The sequence below is a fragment of the Bombina bombina genome, chromosome 7, assembly GCF_027579735.1.
Source record: "Bombina bombina isolate aBomBom1 chromosome 7, aBomBom1.pri, whole genome shotgun sequence".
NCBI lineage: Eukaryota > Metazoa > Chordata > Amphibia > Anura > Bombinatoridae > Bombina > Bombina bombina.
In genome coordinates, this window is record NC_069505.1 from 181,272,379 (window position 1) to 181,287,084 (window position 14,706).

At 40.8% G+C, this 14,706-nt stretch overlaps 1 protein-coding gene across 1 annotated transcript in view; it reads right to left on the bottom strand.

Annotated features, from left to right (window-relative positions):
- LOC128636289 (PRKC apoptosis WT1 regulator protein-like) overlaps positions 1-14,706 on the bottom strand; it is a 90,685-nt gene that overhangs the window by 48,024 nt on the left and 27,955 nt on the right. The window contains exon 3 of the mRNA XM_053689323.1: positions 1,104-1,138. Coding sequence (XP_053545298.1) covers positions 1,104-1,138 — 35 coding nt within the window. The remainder of the gene's footprint in view (positions 1-1,103; positions 1,139-14,706) is intronic.

Genomic DNA, 14,706 nt, shown 5'->3' on the forward strand with positions numbered 1-14,706 from the left:
ATAAAGTCCATTAATTTTTTGGGGGCTTTTTTCCAGTAGACATACATATTCTTTTAAAATTGTATGTATACCCCCAGTTTTTAACAATATTTAGTAAAAGTTATATTTTATTCTATTTTCTTATATTATCTTTCAACGTTCATGAGTGCTATATTTGTACCCTTCTATCAGTTATTTACTGATTTTTTGTAAAAGTTATGATCAGTACAAGCACCAATCCCTAATATATTATTACCAAAAAATACTTGTACAGGGGAACGTTTACTATTTTTGAGTAGTGCTCTCTTTTTCTGTCATAACTTTGAAATATGTCAGAAACAAATCTACAACTCATTTGAAGTTCAGACTAAGTGCTATTGCATTGTCTTTTTATTATACATTTGATTATTATGCAAATCTACTGATTTACTGGCCCTTTAAAGGGACAGGCTAGTCAAAATTAAACTTTTATGAGTCAGATAGGGCATGCAATTTTAAACAACTTTCCAATTTACTTTTATCCTTAAATTTGCTTTGTTCTCTTGGCATTCATTGTTGAAAGCTAAACCTAGGTAGGTTCACAGGCTAATTTCTAAGACCTTTAAGGCTGCCTCTTATTTCAGTGCATTTTGACAGTTTGTCACAGCTAGACAGCGTGGAGTTACTTATGATAGGTCACTGATTGGCTAAAATGCAAGTCTGTCAAAAGAACTGAAATAAGGGTGCAGTCTGCCGAGTCTTAGATACAAAGTAATCACAGAGGTAAAAAGTAACTTAATATAATAGTGTTGGTTATACAAAACTGGGTAATGGGTAATAAAGTGATTTTCTATCTTTTTAAACAATACAAATACTGGTGTTGACTGTCCCTTTAATATCAGGGTTTACATATGTTGTTTATCTTATCTTTTCTGCTGTATATAATTAGGGACAGATATAAATGTGATCCTGATCATAGTAAACAATCACTGTGCAGCATGAAGGAGGGGCAAAAAATTGCTCAAAACACAAAACTTAGCCAACATACATGCAGCTATGTATAATGATAGATAGAGAACAATAGATAGATAGATAGATAGATAGATAGATAGATAGATAGATAGAGATAGATAGTAAACACATACCTGACTGAACAAATTCCCTGCGGTCTACTCAGCTCCTATAAAAGACATTAAGAATATATTAGGGATATGACAGTGCTCCTTCAGTTAAAACAAATGTGTTAAAGGTTAGCAATATTATTATACTTTATTTATAAAGCGACAACATATTCTGCAGCGTTGTTCATGGGTACAATTGATATAAATGAAACAATGATACAAAACGTGAAAGGACATGACAAAATTTGACAAATACAGGAGGAATTAAGGGCCTGCAAGGGTGATATTGATGTTGTTAATACAGAGTTAGATGAGGGAAATTTTTAGGTAAGTGGGATTAATTTGTTACTGAGTTGGGCGTTAAGCTTCCATGAAAAAAAAATTTCTTTAGAGAGTGGTTTAAACAAGGCAGATTAGGGAAAAGTCTGACAGCACATGGAAGTGTGTTCCAGTGGGTAGGTGCCACACGAGAGAATCCCTGAACTCTGGCACGGGAAGAGGTGATGGTAGAAGGTGTAAGGAGATTGTTGGATCTTAGGGGGAGGGCTGGAGTATATTTATTGATTAGAGAGTACAGGTAAACATACAAAGAAATAGATTGTTAAAAAAAACAGCAAACAACTTACTTCTTTTCCTGCAAAATGAGCACTTAGGTTGCATTCTGCCTCTTCTGAGCATGGGCAAACCTGACTCCCTTTTTATCTACTATTCACTTAATAGTAAACCAGTTCATGTTACTCTAAACGATGTATGACATCAACCTAGATAAACCTTTCTGTACAGACCCCCGACCGCTTGTAGGGCTGTGACAGGAATTTACAGCCACATCCCCAGAAGTTTTAAAAATAAATAAAAGGTAAAATAATTTTAAAATGATGAATAATACATACTAAAATGAACAAAACAAGTTGTTTTATAAAGAATGTTTTTACACGCAGATTGTTACATTTACCTGACTAGATTTCATTCAGGAAGTGTTACAGTGATGGAGCAAACTGATTGAAAGGGAAAGCAGCTGCCCAGGCTGTCACAGCAGCCTGCAACCTTCTTCCTAATCATACCAGCAACCAGAACAAGAACTTTTATTCAGAATTGTGTGCCTGTCTGAGAACATTTATCTTGCCTTCATATCTGTGATCCTGTCACTTCAATGAAGTGCTATCTGGCTGCCCTGCCTGAAACCCTCTCTCTATGTCTTTTTCTATTGTGTTTCTCTTTCCCTCTCTTTAAGTGTAACTGCCCTTCCAAGAATATTTCTCTCTGGCTTTCAGCTAGATTACAAATCTGTGCGTTTGTCTTTTAACGCTGAAAATATGGTCGTTTCAGTGTTAAAACAGCACTGCAGCCATTACGAGTCTTGTGGGTATAGGTGTACCGCAAGCCTTTTAGCCTGTAACGCAACGTCGGTACCGCACTCTTAAAAATGACATTTTTTGATGGGATTCCCATAGCGCTGGTATTACGAGTTTTGCTTTCTGGCTAAAAAAACGGCGTTACAGCCTAAAATGATAAGATCCGTTTATAGTCAGTAGTTATGAGTTTTACACTACAAATCTGTAACATAAGACTCATAACTAAACTGCTACAAAGTACACTAAACACCCATAAACTACCTATTAACCCCTAAACCGAGGCCCTTTTCATCACAATTACTATAATACATTAATTAACCCCTAATCTGCCTCTCCCGTCATCGCCACCACTAAAATTTTTTATTAACCTCTATTCCGCCACTCCCCGACATCGTCACCACTATAATAAACTTATTAACCCCTAAACCGCCGCCTTCCCGCATCGCAAACACTATTTAAATATAATTAACCCCTAATCTGTTGTCCGCCCACATCACCCCAGTATACTAAAGTTATTAAGCCCTACACCGCCGCCACTATAATAAACCTGTTAACCACCAAAACCGAAAGCCCCCCACAACATTATAAACTAATTTAAACTATAAACCCCTAAAGCGAAAGCCCCCACATTGCAATAAACTAAATTAAACTAATAACCTCTAAACCTAACCATAACCCTAACTTTAGATTAAAATTACAATTTCCCTACCTTAAATTAAATTAAAACTTATCTTTCAAATTAAAAATAACTAAGTTTAGGGCGGAGTCTGGCCACGCTTGCAGATGGCCGCATTCTAAGAGGGCTCCCAAATCCCAAGTCAGTTTTATCCCTTCTACCTGACCTTTTTACCCTCAATCCCTTCCTACACCTCACCTTTATGCATCCGATGTAACCCGACAGCTCGGGCAGGGGAGGAAAGCCTGACTAACTGCCGCACAACACCTCAGACACACCTCGGGCCCAACTAAGGCCGCTGACGCCTCAGCACCGCGATAGCGGTATCCGTTCAAACAGAAGCAATCAGGTATCTACTTACCGCCTTAAGGGCGCCTTGCCTACCCGATTCAGACGGAGCCCCCGGTGACCGGCGTTTAAGCCATATAGCCCTCACTGTCTAGCGGCCATTACCGGACCACGTGGGTCCGCCGCGAAGCGCTTCCAGACATCAGCATCAGGGGCCTGCCTGCTAATCACGTAGCGACTGCATCTCACCCTGGTTTGTCCACAACGGATTAAGGCCCCTTCGACTCCAGACTTCAGCGACAGCCTCCGAATTGCCCTGAGAACACAACTATTAGCTGGGCCCTTGCACCACCTTACCCCAGGCCTCAGCTCTATTTCAAGACTCTCTCTAATACAGCTAGCCTCGAGCTGGGAGGCGATCAGTGCGGTTTGCACCCTGGAACTGAAATCAAACACCGGTTAGCCAGATACGGTATGTTGGTACCCTTTTCCACTTTATTCTCTGTGCTCCCGAAGCCTTGCAACCTATTGGGCCCCATATAACCAGTAGGACACAATTTTATCTACGGCACCTTTTCATCCCTGCCCTTGGCTTGGGGCTCTTTCCTGACCTTAGCTTACAACAATCAGCCTCCACCTGGGCAGCTCCAGGCCAGGGACCCCTGCTGAGATAACAGTTTCAAGCCGGAGCCTACCAGCAACTAACCATTAAGCTAGTTAACTATTGCCTCTTGAATACTCTCTCACTTGGCCACACAATCACCCCCACCATCTGGGTAATGCCGTGCAAGAAGCACAACAAGCCTAACGTACAAAGCACAGGTAAAACTCTGAAGCAGTACCTCACCCCAAGAGATATCCCCCCTGGGCCAATCAACGCTACTATGTCTAATACACAGAAAGATGTTCAGGACACTAATCCATCAGAGGACTATTCCTCCTATGTCACCAAACATGACATCAAACACCTCTCCTCCAAAGAGGACATCAATGTGGTGCTCCAAGAGATGCGATCACTCTTTGGAGACCTAAGAAAAGACCTGGGCGCTCTGGACCGCAGAGTACAGGCCTTAGAAGAAAAGCAAAATCCCACCAACCTCAGGATACAAAATAATGCTGCTATTATCAGCGACCACGAAGACAAACTCTCTATCTTAAATGAAAAACTAGAGGATCTAGAAAACAGATGCCGTAGAAACAACTTAAGATTCAGGGGGGTCTCTGAGACGGTTTCACCTGCAGCCTTGGAGGGGTACTTGCAAGCCCTCTTCAAAATTATTAAGGACAACCCCACGGCCCCAGACATACCTCTAGATAGAGCCCATAGAGCCCTGAGGGCGAAGCCTCCACCAAAAGCCCCCCCTCTGGACATTATTGTCAGGTTCTCAAGTTTCAAAGACAAAGAAGACATCCTCTGTTTTGCTAGAAACAAGAAGAATATTTTTCATGCCGGAGAAGAGATCCACATTTACTCTGATCTAGCCCAATCTACGCTACAGAAGAGGAGAGAACTTTCCCCCATTACCTCAAAGCTCAGAGAACATAAGATCCTTTACAGATGGGGTTTCCCGATCTCCATAATTGTGAACTACAACAACAAAATTATCACGTATAGACCTGGATCTGACCCAACTTTTTTCTTCAGAGAACTGTCAATACCTTCCCTTACAGGAACTGAGGACGATTGCAATTCTGATATTGGTGCAGTATAAAGTTATCAATAATGTTGTGTTGTTTTTTGCATTCGCTTTTCTTTTTGTTATGTTAATTATTTCACTAATACTAGGTTTGAACTTTACAGTGCCACAATGTTAAATCCTGGTTTAATTAAGACTGTATGTACTACTAGATCATCTATACCCCTTTTCTTTATACACCCCAGGCCCCACATTGGAATACTAGTCCTAGATCACACCAGCGCAGACTTCAGATTATTAAGCCTAGCTCACACTTAATGCTCTCATCATTTATTATATTTTGACAAATACTTCTAGTTTACACTTTAATGAATAGGTCATGCTCTATCACTTAGTTCTTGGCCTGGTTCCGGTCTTTGGCCTCCCTCTAGCTCTCTACTGAGCCTAGTCTGTTGATGTGTTAATTATTACAGTTGCCTTTTTCCTCTTCATATGTTTATATTTCTGCATTTAGTACATATTTGTTGCATATGTTGTTTATTGTGATGCCTGAGAGTCGACCTCTTTCCTCCTCCCACATGCCCCCACTTTTCCCCAAACCTTACCCTCCCTATACCCCCGCCTAATACCCCCTTAATACCAAAGGCACGGATGAAAATTCACTCCCCTGTTTATGATCCTCCACAAGTGCATAACTCCTTATGTATTACAATCTGCCAACTCTGGTCCTGCGGGGTTGCACAACAGGCCATCTAACATCTTGGACGTCTTAAATACCCTACCATCCTGTTCACCCCGGCTCTGGTTCTTTTTTTTTTTTTTCCCTTCTCTATCACCTTCATAAGCATTAATCACATAGAGTTAACCCTCCCCCTCTTTTCCCTCTCCACCTATCCCCTATCCTCCTCCCTTCCTCCCTCCCCCCATTCCTCTCCCCTCCCCCTTCATTCGCTCCTTTAGTCCTCAGCATAAACTCCTCCCTTCTATATTTATCCTCCCCTGTCCCTCAATTTGTCAGGTAGACCATTACCACTTTTAATCATTAAGATACGTATAACTGATCTTTGGATTACTTCCCCCAATCCTATTTTCCTCTTCTCAACTTGTTAACAACCTTGACTGCCCTATCTCTTTCTACTTAACCTCCCTCGCTTTAAAACACTCCTTTTCTCTCCCTTCCCTGCCTTCTTTCTGTTAATATCTCCCTTCTGCTCCCTTCTTTCTAACACCCTTCTAGGTTCCTTTTTTTCTTTTTTTTTCTTTCTCTCCCCCCCCCCCTCCCTTAAATGGCTAAACACAGCAGATTCCAGGATCATACTCTCAAATTAACATCCATCAACGCCAAGGGACTTAATAGCCCCGGCAAGAGATCTATTGCCTTGAAAGATCTACACAAATTAAACAGCCAAATTCTCCTAATCCAAGAGACACACTTCCAAAGAGGAAAAGAGCCTAGGTGGCACAATCCTCACTACCCCACTGCCTTCTTTGCGTCTGGCCCACACAAGAAAAACGGTGTCGGAATTCTCATCCACAAATCCCTTCCCCTACAGGTCTCCCACTTAGAAAGGGACACTGACGGCAGGTACCTGATCCTTACAGGGACACTTTACAACCACCAAATCACTATCGCCAATATTTATGCGCCCAATCATACACAAATCCCCTTCTTTAGAAGGGTTACCTCCAAACTTCTGGAACACGCAAAACGGGTGACATATTTAGCAGGCGACTTCAATCTCTCCTTCGACCCCCTTCTTGATTCATCGAAGGGTATTTCCTGTACCCCTCCTAAAACTTTGAAAGCAATCAAATCCATTCTAGCTAGCCTCACTCTCCATGACATATGGAGAACTCTACACCCCACTCAAAAAAACTACACCTTTTTCTCAGCTCCTCACAACTGTTATACCCGCATTGATCACATTTACACTGACACCAACGGCCTTTCGATAACCACTCAAAGTGATATCGGCTCAATCACTTGGTCGGACCATGCCCCGATCTCATGCACAGTGCTTTGGCCTGACCTCCCAATCACCTCTAAAACCTGGAGACTTGACGATTTTCTTCTTGACGATCCTTTAATCTTAAAAGACATCCAGACTGAGCTGATAGAATATTTTCGTCTCAATTCTAACTCCTCTAGCTCGAACCTGGTAGATTGGGAAGCCCATAAATCTGTTATTCGCGGTAGCTTCATCAAAAATTAAACTAACTACCAATTAAATTAAATTAAAATACACATTAAAAAAATCCTAACACTACTCTTAAAATTACAAACTATCTAATTACAAAAAATCAAAAAATAAATTACAAAAAATAACAAACACTAAAGTACGAAAAATAACAAACGAAGGGCGCGATCCGATATACGGCGTATGTTTCAGCGCAAGCGAGGGAACCCGCGCCGCCCGTAATTTCACCTTGCACATCGGGGTATTACATATACCCCACCGGCAGTTCCTAAAGTGCCGTAAGTCGGATAAACTAGTGATGTCCAAAAATAAGCGTAACTACAAATTTCTGGAGTCGCTAGTGACTTACGGCACTTTAGAAACTGCCGGCGCCTAAGAAAAGTAACAAAAATTTTAAATCTCCCGTAACTGTCTAACACGCCTCCCAAAAATAAGCCCAACACGTATACCCCTATATCCGCATTCCCCCCTCTCACTCCTAATAATAAATGTATTAACCCCTAGACCGACAATCCCCCACAACGCAATAAGCCTAATTATTAACCCCTAAACCGCCATAGTTCACACCGCAATAAACCTATTCTAGTAATAACCCCTAAACCGCCATAGCCCACACCGCAATAAACCTATTCTAATATTAACCCCTAAACCGCCATAGCCCACATAGCCTATTCAATCTATTAACCCCTAATCTGCCGCCGCCACCAACGTCGCCACCACTATAATAAAGTTATTAACCCCTAAACCTAAGTCTAACCCTAACACCCCCCTAACTTAATTTTTATTTAAATAAATCTAAATAATATTACTATTATTAACTAAAGTATTCCTATTTAAAACTAAATACTTACCTATAAAATAAACCCTAAAATAGCTACAATATAATTAATAATTACATTATAGCTATTTTAGGATTTATTTTTATTTTACAGGCAACTTTGTATTTATTTTAACTAGGTACAATAGCTATTAAATAGTTAATAACTATTTAATAGCTACCTAGTTAAAATAATTACAAATATACCTGTAAAATAAAACCTAACCTAAGTTACAATTACACCTAACACTACACTATCATTCAATTAATTAAATAAATTAACTACAATTAGCTAAAATTAAATACAATAAAATAAAGTACAAAAAAAACAAACACTAAATTACAGAAAATAAAAAATAATTACAAGAAGTTTAAACTAATTACACCTAATCTAAGCCCCCTAATAAAATACAAAAATTACTATACTATACTAAATTACAAATAGCCCTTAAAAGGGCTTTTTGCAGGGCATTGCCCCAAAGTAATCAGCTCTTTTACCTGTAAAAAAAGAAATACACCCCCCCAACATTACAACCCACCACCCACACACCCCTACTCTAAAACCCACCCAACCCCCCCCCTTAATAAAACCTAACACTACCCCCTTGAAGATCACCCTACCTTGAGCCGTCTTCACCCAGCCGGGCACAAGTGGTCATCCGATCCGGGCAGAAGTCTTCATCCGATCGGGGCAGAAGAGGACATCCAGACCGGCAGAAGTCTTCATCCTATCCGGGCAGAAGAGGACATCCGGACCGGCAGAAGTCTTCATCCAAGCGGCATCTTCTATCTTCTTCCATCCGACGAGGAGCGGCTCCATCTTGAAGACATCCGACACTGAGCATCCTTCCAGCATGACAACTAATCGACGAATGACGGTTCCTTTAAATGACGTCATCCAAGATGGTGTCCCTCGAATTCCGATTGGCTGATAGGATTCTATCAGCCAATCGGAATTAAGGATCAGCCAATAGGATTTACCTCGCATTCTACTGGCTGATCCAATCAGCCAATCGGATTGAATTCAATCCGATTGGCTGATTAAATCAGCGAATCAGATTTTTCCTACCTTAATTCCGATTGGCTGATCAGCCAATCGGAATTCGAGGGACACCATCTTGGATGACATCATTTAAAGGAACCGTCATTCGTCGAGTAGTCGTCGTGCTGGAATGATGCTCCACGTCTGATGTCTTCAAGATGGAGCCGCTCTTCGTCGGATGCAAGAAGATAGAAGATGCCGCTTGAATGAAGGCGTCTGCCGGTTCGGATGTCCTCTTCTGCCCGGATAGGATGAAGACTTCTGCCGGTCTGGATGTCCTCTCCTGCCCCGATCGGATGAAGACTTCTGCCAGGATCGGATGACCACCTGTGCCCGGTTGGGTGAAGATGGCTCAAGGTAGGGTGATCTTCAAGGGGGTAGTGTTAGGTTTTATTAAGGGGGGATTGGGTGGGTTTTAGAGTAGGGGTGTGTGGGTGGTGGGTTGTAATGTTGGGGGGGTGTATTTCTTTTTTTACAGGTAAAAGAGCTGATTACTTTGGGGCAATTTGTAATTTAGTATAGGGTAGGGCATTTTATTATTTTGGGGGCTTAGATTAGGTGTAATTAGTTTAACCCCTTAACGACCAAGGACGTACGCCACACATCGTCAAAAAAATGCAGTTAATGACCGAGGACGTGTGGCGTACGTCCTTGGTCTGGAAAGCAGCTGGAAGCGATCCTGCTCGCTTCCAGCTGCTTTCCGGTTATTGCAGTGATGCCTCGATATGGAGGCATCCTGCAATAACCCCCCTTGGCCATCCGATGCAGAGAGAGCCACTCTGTGGCCCTCTCTGCACCGGACATCGATGGCCGGTATCGTTGGTGGGTGGGAGCTTACGTGGGAGGCGGGTGGGCGGCCATCGGTGCTCAGTGTGAAGTGGAGGGGGGCGGGATCGGGTGCGGGATCTACGGGAGCGCGCACGGGAGCGCGCGCGTGCATGGGGGGTGGTGGGCGGGCGCGTGCACTGGGCGGGAGCGGGTGGGAACCGCTACACTACAGAAAAAAATAAAGTGAAAAGTAAAACTAAGTGTAATTATTACAAATGTAATCTAAGGGATCTGGAAGGGGTTGGGGGTTGGTCTTGGTGGGGGGGAAAGCTACACTACAGAAAAGGGCATTTTTTAAATCAAAAGGCACATTTTTTTACAAAACTGGGTACTGGCAGACAGCTGCCAGTACCCAAGATGGCGCCCATTAAGGCAGAGGGGAAGGGTTAGAGAGCTGTTTGGTGGGGGATCAGTGAGGTTGGGGTCTAAGGGGAAATCCTACACATCAGCATATGTAAATATGCTTTTTTTTTTTTTTTAAAGGGCCAAATACCTTTTATTTTAGTACTGGCAGAGTTTCTGCCAGTACTTAAGATGGCGGGGACAATTGTGGGGTGGGGGAGGGAAGAGAGCTGTTTGGGAGGGATCAGGGGGTCTGATGTTTCAGGTGGGAGGCTGAGCTCTAGACTAAAGCTAAAATTAACCCTGCAAGCTCCCTACAAGCTACATAATTAACCCCTTCACTGCTAGCCATAATACACGTGTGATGCGCAGCGGCATTTAGAGGACTTCTAATTACCAAAAAGCAATGCCAAAGCCATATATGTCTGCTATTTCTGAACAAAGGGGATCCCAGAGAAGCATTTACAACCATTTGTGCCATAATTGCACAAGCTGTTTGTAAATAATTTCAGTGAGAAACCTAAAATTGAGAAAAAAAAATTACGTTTTTTTTAATTTGATCGCATTTGGCGGTGAAATGGTGGCATGAAATATACCAAAATTGGCCTAGATCAATACTTGGGGTTGTCTACTACAGTACACTAAATCTAAAACTACCCCAAAAAGCTCCCTACATGCTCCCTAATTAACCCCTTCACTGCTGGGCATAATACACGTGTGGTGCGCAGTGGCATTTAGCGGCCTTCTAATTACCAAAAAGCAACGCCAAAGTCATATATGTCTGCTATTTCTGAACAAAGGGGATCCCAGAGAAGAATTTACAACCATTTATGCCATAATTGCACAAGCTGTTTGTAAATAATTTAAGTTAGAAACCAAAAGTTTGTGAAAAAATTTGTGAAAAGTGAACGATTTTTTGTATTTGATTGCATTTGGCGGTGAAATGGTGGCATGAAATATACCAAAATGGGCTTAGATCAATACTTTGGGTTGTCTACTAAAAAAAAATATATACATGTCAATGGCTATTCAGAGATTCCTGAAAGATAGCAAGGTTCTAATGTAACTGTCGCTAATTTTGAAAAGAAATGGTTTGGAAATAGCAAAGTGCTACTTGTATTTATGGCCCTATAGTTTACAAAAAAAGTAAAAAACATGTAAACATTGGGTATTTCTAAACTCAGGACAAAATTTAGAAACTATTTAGCATGGGTGTTTTTTGGTGGTTGTAGATGTGTAACAGATTTTGGGGGTCAAAGTTAGAAAAAGTGTGTTTTTAAAAGGGCATTTAGCTCTTGTACATGCCCAAACCCTAAACTACAAAAACACACAAAAAACCCTTAAAAAAAACTAACACTAACCCCCGACGATCCACTTACAGTTTTTGAAGTCCCGCTTGAATGATCTTCATCCAGATGGCCTCTTCCATCTTCATCCCGGCGTCAAAGTTCTCATCCAAGTGGCGAGAAGTCTTCATCCAGGTAGCCTCTTCAATCTTCATCCAGGCTGCATCTTCTATCTTGATCCCGGCGGAGCGGGTCCATACTGAAGACATCCGGCGCAGGGCATCCTCTTCATATGGTTCCCGCTGTACACTGAATCTGCAATGCAAGGTATGCGATCCCAGATGGCGTCCCTTGCATTTCTATTGGCTGAAACATTTGAATCAGCCAATACGAATTAGAGCTGCTAAAATCCTATTGGCTGTTCAAATCAGCCAATAGGATTTAAGCAGCTCTAATTCTATTTACTAACTACCTAGTTAAAATAAATACAAACTTAACTGTGAAATAAAACCTAAGCTACCTTACACTAAAACCTAATAATACAAAAAATAAAAAAAACACTAAAATTACAACAACAAAAAACTACCATTACAAAAAATACCAAACAAAATTATCTAAAACAATAAAAATTATTCCTATTCTAATACCCTTTAAAAAAAAAAAAAAAAAAAAAAAACCACCCCAAAATAAAAATGCCTAATCTTGAATAAACTACCAACGGCCCTTAAAGGGACAGTCTACACCATAATTTTTATTGTTTTAAAAGATAGATTATCCCTTTATTACCCATTCCCTAGGTTTGCATAACCAACACTGTTATATTAATACACTTTTTAACTCTGTGATTATCTTATATCTAAGCCTCTGCAAACTTCCTCCTTATTTAAATTCTTTTGACAGTCTTGCAATTCAGTGCTGGCTCCTAGGTAACTCGACGTGCGTGAGCACAGTGTTATCTATATGACACACATGCACTAACACCCTCTAGTGGTGAAAAACTGTCAAAATGCCCTGAGATAAATGGTGGCCTTCAAGGGCTTAGAAATTAGCATATGAACCTCCTAGGTTTAGCTTTCAACTAAGAATACCAAGAGAACAAAGCAAAATTGGTGCTAAAAGTAATATGGAAAATTGTTTAAAATTACATGCCCTATCTGAATCATGAAAGTTTATTTTGGACTAGACTGTCCCTTTAAAAGGGCCTTTTGTGGGCCCTTAAAAGGGCCTTTTGTAGGACATTGCCCTAAAGTTAACAGCTCTTTTGCTACAAAACAAAACAAACATCCCCCTAACAGTATACAACACCCAAACCAACAAAAAAATAAAGTAAAACCTAATCTACCCATTGCCCTGAAAAGGGCATTTGTATAGGCATTGCTCTTTTTCCTGCCCTTAAAAGGGCATTCAGTTCTTTTATGAAATGCCCAAGCCCTAATCTAAAAATAAAAACCCACCCCAAAATAAAAAAAAATACATTACACAAAAAAAAAACAAATTATCAAAAATAATAAAAAATATTCCTATGCTAATACCCATTTTTTATAACAAAACACCCCAAAATAAAAAAACCTAATCTAGAATAAACTATCAATAGCCCTTTCAAAGGGCCTTTGTAGGGCATTGCCCTAAGTTAAACAGCTCTTTTACCTGAAAAAATTCAAAGACCCACTAACATTACAAACCCCCCCCCCCAACCCCAAAATAAACATAAAATATCTAAAAAAAACCTAAGCTACCCATTGCCCTGAAAAGGGCATTTGTATGGGCATTGCTCTTTTGCATTGCCCTAAAAAGGGCATTTAGCTTGTTTCCGAAAAGCCCAAACCATTAAACTAAAAAAAAAAACACCCCAAAAAAATGTAAAAAATCCTAGCACTAACCCCCGAAGATCCACTCACAGTATCTGAAGTCCCGCTTGAACGATCTTCATCCTGGTGACTCCATCTTCATCCCGGCGGCATCTTCTATCTTCATCCCGGCGGAGCGGATCCACCCTGAAGACATCCGGCGTGGAGTATCCTCTTCATACGGCTGCCGCCGTACACTGACTGAATCTTCAATGAAAGGTACGCAATTCAAAATGGCGTCCCTTGCATTCCTATTGGCTTATTTGATTTTGGAAATTAAAATCAGCCAATAAGATGAGAGCTACTGAAATTCTATTGGCTGATTTGAACAAATGCCCCTTTCAGGGCAATGGGAAGCTTAGGTTTTTGTTAGAGTTAGGTTTTTTTGATAATTTTGTTTATTTTTCATAATATAGTGTTTATTTTTTGTAATTTTGTCTTTTTTATTTTTTGTAATTAGATACTTTGTAATTTTTAGAGTAGTGTTAGGATTTTTTTAATGTGTAATATAGTTCATTTAATTGGTAGTTAGTTTAATTTTAGTTTAATAGTTATATTAGTTTAATTGTTAGTTTAATCTTACGGCTAGATTACGACTTTTGCGGTAACAGGGGTGCGGTGCTAACAAGCCTTTTTTTTTTTAACGCTACCTTAAGACAACGCTAGTATTACAGGTTTTTTTCAACCCGGCGTTAGCCACAAAAAAGTGAGCGTAGAGCAGAATTTAGCTCCACATCTCACTGTAATACCAGCGCTGATTACGGTAGCGGTAAGATGGCTAAACGTGCTCCTGTACGATTTCCCCATAGGAAACAATGGGGCAGAGCCGGCTGAAAAAAACCTGCAAAAAAGCAGTGTTCAGCTCCTAACGCAGCCCCATTGTTTCCTATGGGGAAACCAAATTTATGTCTACACCTAACACCCTAACATGAACCCTGAGTCTAAACACCCCTAATCTTACACTTATAATCCCCTAATCTGCCGTCCCCGACATCATCGCCACCTGCATTATAATTATTAACCCCTACTCTGCCGCTCCGGACATCGCCGCCACCTACATTATACTTATGAACCCCTAATCTGCTGCCCCCAACATCGCCGAACCCTACATTATATTTATTAACCCCTAATCTGCCCCCCCAACGTCGCCGCAACCTAACTACAATTATTAACCCCTAATATGCCGCCGCCAACGTCGCCTCCACTATAATAAAGTTATTAACCCCTAAACCTAAGTCTAACCCTAACACCCACCTAACTTAAATATAATTTAAATAAATCTAAATAAAATAACTACAATTAAATAAATAATTC